Source organism: Triticum dicoccoides, chromosome 5A (genome assembly GCF_002162155.2).
Source record: "Triticum dicoccoides isolate Atlit2015 ecotype Zavitan chromosome 5A, WEW_v2.0, whole genome shotgun sequence".
NCBI classification, from domain to species: Eukaryota; Viridiplantae; Streptophyta; class Magnoliopsida; order Poales; family Poaceae; genus Triticum; species Triticum dicoccoides.
Genome location: NC_041388.1, coordinates 580,130,591 through 580,134,096, shown reverse-complemented (window position 1 = coordinate 580,134,096; position 3,506 = coordinate 580,130,591). Strand labels below are relative to the sequence as shown.

At 46.7% G+C, this 3,506-nt stretch overlaps 1 protein-coding gene across 1 annotated transcript; it reads right to left on the bottom strand.

The window, feature by feature from the left end:
- Positions 1-2,226: 2,226 nt before the first annotated feature.
- Positions 2,227-3,120, bottom strand: LOC119300055 (putative hydrolase C777.06c). Its single transcript, XM_037577138.1, has 3 exons — positions 2,936-3,120; positions 2,430-2,565; positions 2,227-2,340 (listed from the first exon to the last, which is right to left on the bottom strand). The coding sequence occupies exons 1-3, from the start codon at positions 3,118-3,120 to the stop codon at positions 2,227-2,229; spliced, it is 435 nt and encodes a 144-aa protein (XP_037433035.1).
- Positions 3,121-3,506: the final 386 nt, after the last annotated feature.

Sequence of the window (3,506 nt, the reverse complement as noted above, 5' to 3'; positions counted from 1 at the left end):
CCTTCTCCAACTCCATATGATGCTAGTGTGTTGCTTCGAAAGAATCAACGGATTGCTAGAGATCAACTGAGGTATTCTCAGATTATTGGCTCGCTTATGTATTTGGCGAGTGCCACGAGGCCTGACATCTCTTTTGCTGTGAGCAAGCTGATTCGGTTTGTGTCAAAACTGGGAGATCATCATTGGCATGCGCTTGAGAGAGTTATGCGCTATTTGAAAGGCACCGCGAGCTATGGGATTCACTACACCGGGTATCCAAGGGTACTGGAGGGTTATAGTGACTCAAACTGGATATCTGATGCTGATGAGATTAAGGCCACAAGTGGTTATGTTTTTACACTTGGTGGTGGCGCTGTTTCCTGGAAGTCTTGCAAGCAGACCATCTTAACGAGGTCAACTATGGAAGCAGAACTCACAACATTAGACACTGCCACTGTTGAAGCAGAGTGGCTTCGTGAACTCTTGATGGACTTACCTATAGTTGAAAAACCAATACCCCATATCCTGATGAACTGTGATAATCAAACCATGATCGTCAAGATAAACAGTTCTAAGGACAATATGAAGTCCTCAAGGCATGTGAAGAGGAGACTAAAATCTGTCAGAAAATTGAGGAACTCCGGAGTTATTACGTTGGATTATATCCAAACGTCGAAAAACTTGGCAGATCCCTTCACAAAGGGTCTATCACGTAATGTGATAGATAATGCATCGATGGAGATGGGTTTGAGACCCACCGCATGAGTTGTCCATAGTGGTAACCCACTCTATGTGATCGGAGATCCCGTGAAGTAGAAGTAGGAGACAAGCTGTTGGTCAGCTGGGAGGAGAGTATCCCTATGTTAATTATCCCACTCCGTGAAGATGCAATAGTCTCCTGATCTGCATGGCAGGTCAATACTTATCTTAATGTGTTCCAAGTGGCTTATTCGGGTAAGCAGAGATGTTGTCTTGCAGAACATCTTCTGAGGAACACACCTATATGAATTTGACTGTTAACGTCGCAGTATGTGAGAATTGGGTGTTCTCTAATAAATTCATGAAAGGCCCTGGAGTATGACGTATACGCTCCACCCGCGGGGAAGCCTTGCGGCAGCCCAGTATCGGTCAAGAATTTATGTGAAACTAGTTTCACAGAAAACTTGTAGTTCAAGGCATAGTCCACTATTCAAGTTGTGATCTAGTGTAGCATAAATTTCTAAGTGGAAGTTCAACTTCACAGTCTCCACTAAGCACCGATATATAAAACAATGTTTTGGAACTAAATGATGAGATGTGCCAATGAGACTTTGTGGGGGATTGTTGGAATTTTGCTAGTAGGCCTTTGGCCCAAAGCCCAACTAAAATTCTGAAATTCTCTTGGCCCATTCATCCACACATGTGAGTGGAGTGAGTGAGGCTAAAGTTTAGTCCCACCCCGGAAGTTGAGAGAGAGTTGCACCTCTTTATAAGGTGAGCTCTTCTACCACTTGTATGAGCATGAGAAGAGGAGACCTACACGCCACGCCTCGCCATGACGCGCCGCGGGTTGCGGGATTGAGCCGAGCCGAGGACAGAGCTATGCACGTTGTCTATATTTTTGCTCCATGGGAAAATTAATGAGTCATTAGTTAATAATTAACGGACGCGTTAATTACTGAACCGTTTCCGATTCTTTTGGATCGTGACGACTCGGACGTGGGGTTTACTCCCACGACCTACCCGGCCCGCACTATATAGTCAGGCAGACGTCTACCTGACTATTGCGCCGCCAAGCAAGTCTTCTCCATCCCTCCTTCCGGCGTGCACCGCGAGAAGGGACAGCAGGCCTCCGGAACCCCGCCTCTCGTGATCCTGTACGGGAGAGGGGCGATCAGGTTTTTGGGGAGCGCACTCGCGCGACTGCTGGCAGCGACGACTTCGCGAACGACTATTTTTTCCCCGACCTCGACAACCTCGTCCTCGACGACATGGGCGACAACGTCAACGCCGGCGGTGCTGCACCCGCTGCACCGTATGTGATTCTATCCTTCCTGTTCGAGATCGTGGTAGAATTCATGCTTCTAGTATGTGCCCTAGATGTGATATGTTCATCTTCTATGCTAGTTCACATGATTAGTTTAATCTCTACTGCTGTGGTCACGATTTATCTTCTGTTTATTCGGATTAAATCTCGTAGTAATTTGCTCATATTTCCAACAGGTATTGCACTGGGAAAGATAGGGTGACCTGTCCATCGTGAACTGATTACAGGAAAACCGGGACTTGATCATCAACATCATTTCTATGGTTACTTGACTGTACCACCCAAACATCGACAAGACCTAAGACAGCATCCGCATGGTCATGAGTCAGAATAATCTGCACTTGCAAAAGTACCATCTCAGTCTTGTCATCTGTATGCAGTGATCGTAAGAAACTTGACAGAAAGTGAAATGTGAAGATCTCACCGAGTCAATGAAAGGAACTTTGTGGTGAACAAACCAGCGGAGAACTTGTTCTCTAAAGGTCTTGCCGACATCAATTAGAATGTACATATGCGTGCCATCGTCATGGCAATAGTCTATCAAGAGGGACGTGTTGCATCTGAAAGCAAGCATACAAAATATGAGCAGATGAACTATGCTGTCACATTAGCAGCATCATCACAGTTCTGTTTGGCTGTCGTGGTGGCTATTCAAAACAACTACGTATATTTATTTTGTTTAACATGGAGTACTACAAAAAGGAAAAAGTTACTTTTTGAGGTATAATAGAACCAATAAGTGTTTCCCCTCAACTCTATGTAAATCTTCCAAGAGATGCCTACAACATGTGATTTTCGCTATGAATTTAAACCATGACATGTGCGATAATAGTTTGAAGATTTTTTTTGGGGCAAATAAATTTTGTAATAATACTAATTGGTGTGTGGATCGCCTGCAAGTGTACTGATAGCATGGTGTCGCGCGCGCACCTGTAGTTGGGATTCCGGTCCGGCGGGAGGGAGAGGGCCTGGGAGCAGACGGTGCACGGCGGCGCGGACGGCTGGATGAGGCACCGCGCGTCGGGGAGCGTGCCGGAGCAGCCAGTGCCCAAGAAGACGAGCGACGATGCCGCCGCCAAGGCGTCTCCGGTGGGATCTGTGGCCGCGGGCTCCATCGCTGGGTGGACTCCGCCTCGCTTGTAGTCTCCCTAGGGAGAGAGAGGTTTTCACTTTTGAGGTTCCTGTGGGCGCGGCCTCCCTTTGCTGCTCGTTTGGTTTGTTTATTACTGTTGGGGATGGCCCTTACTCCCAGCGGCAAGTGGGGTTTCCTAAGGGCATGTACAATGCATAGCCTTAAGGTGATGCTTCGCATACCATGTAGTGTCGGATATGACGTAAAGTAGGTTCGGATAGGGAAGCGGGATCCTCTTCAGGAGAGGGGTGCTTGAAGAGAAAAAGTGTGGTCCGATGACAAAAGCTGAAAAAGTTGGAGTGAAAAGTAGAGATGCATGTATACTAGAGTCTTTATTTTCTATTTCTTAATGAGGCCCACTAGTGATAG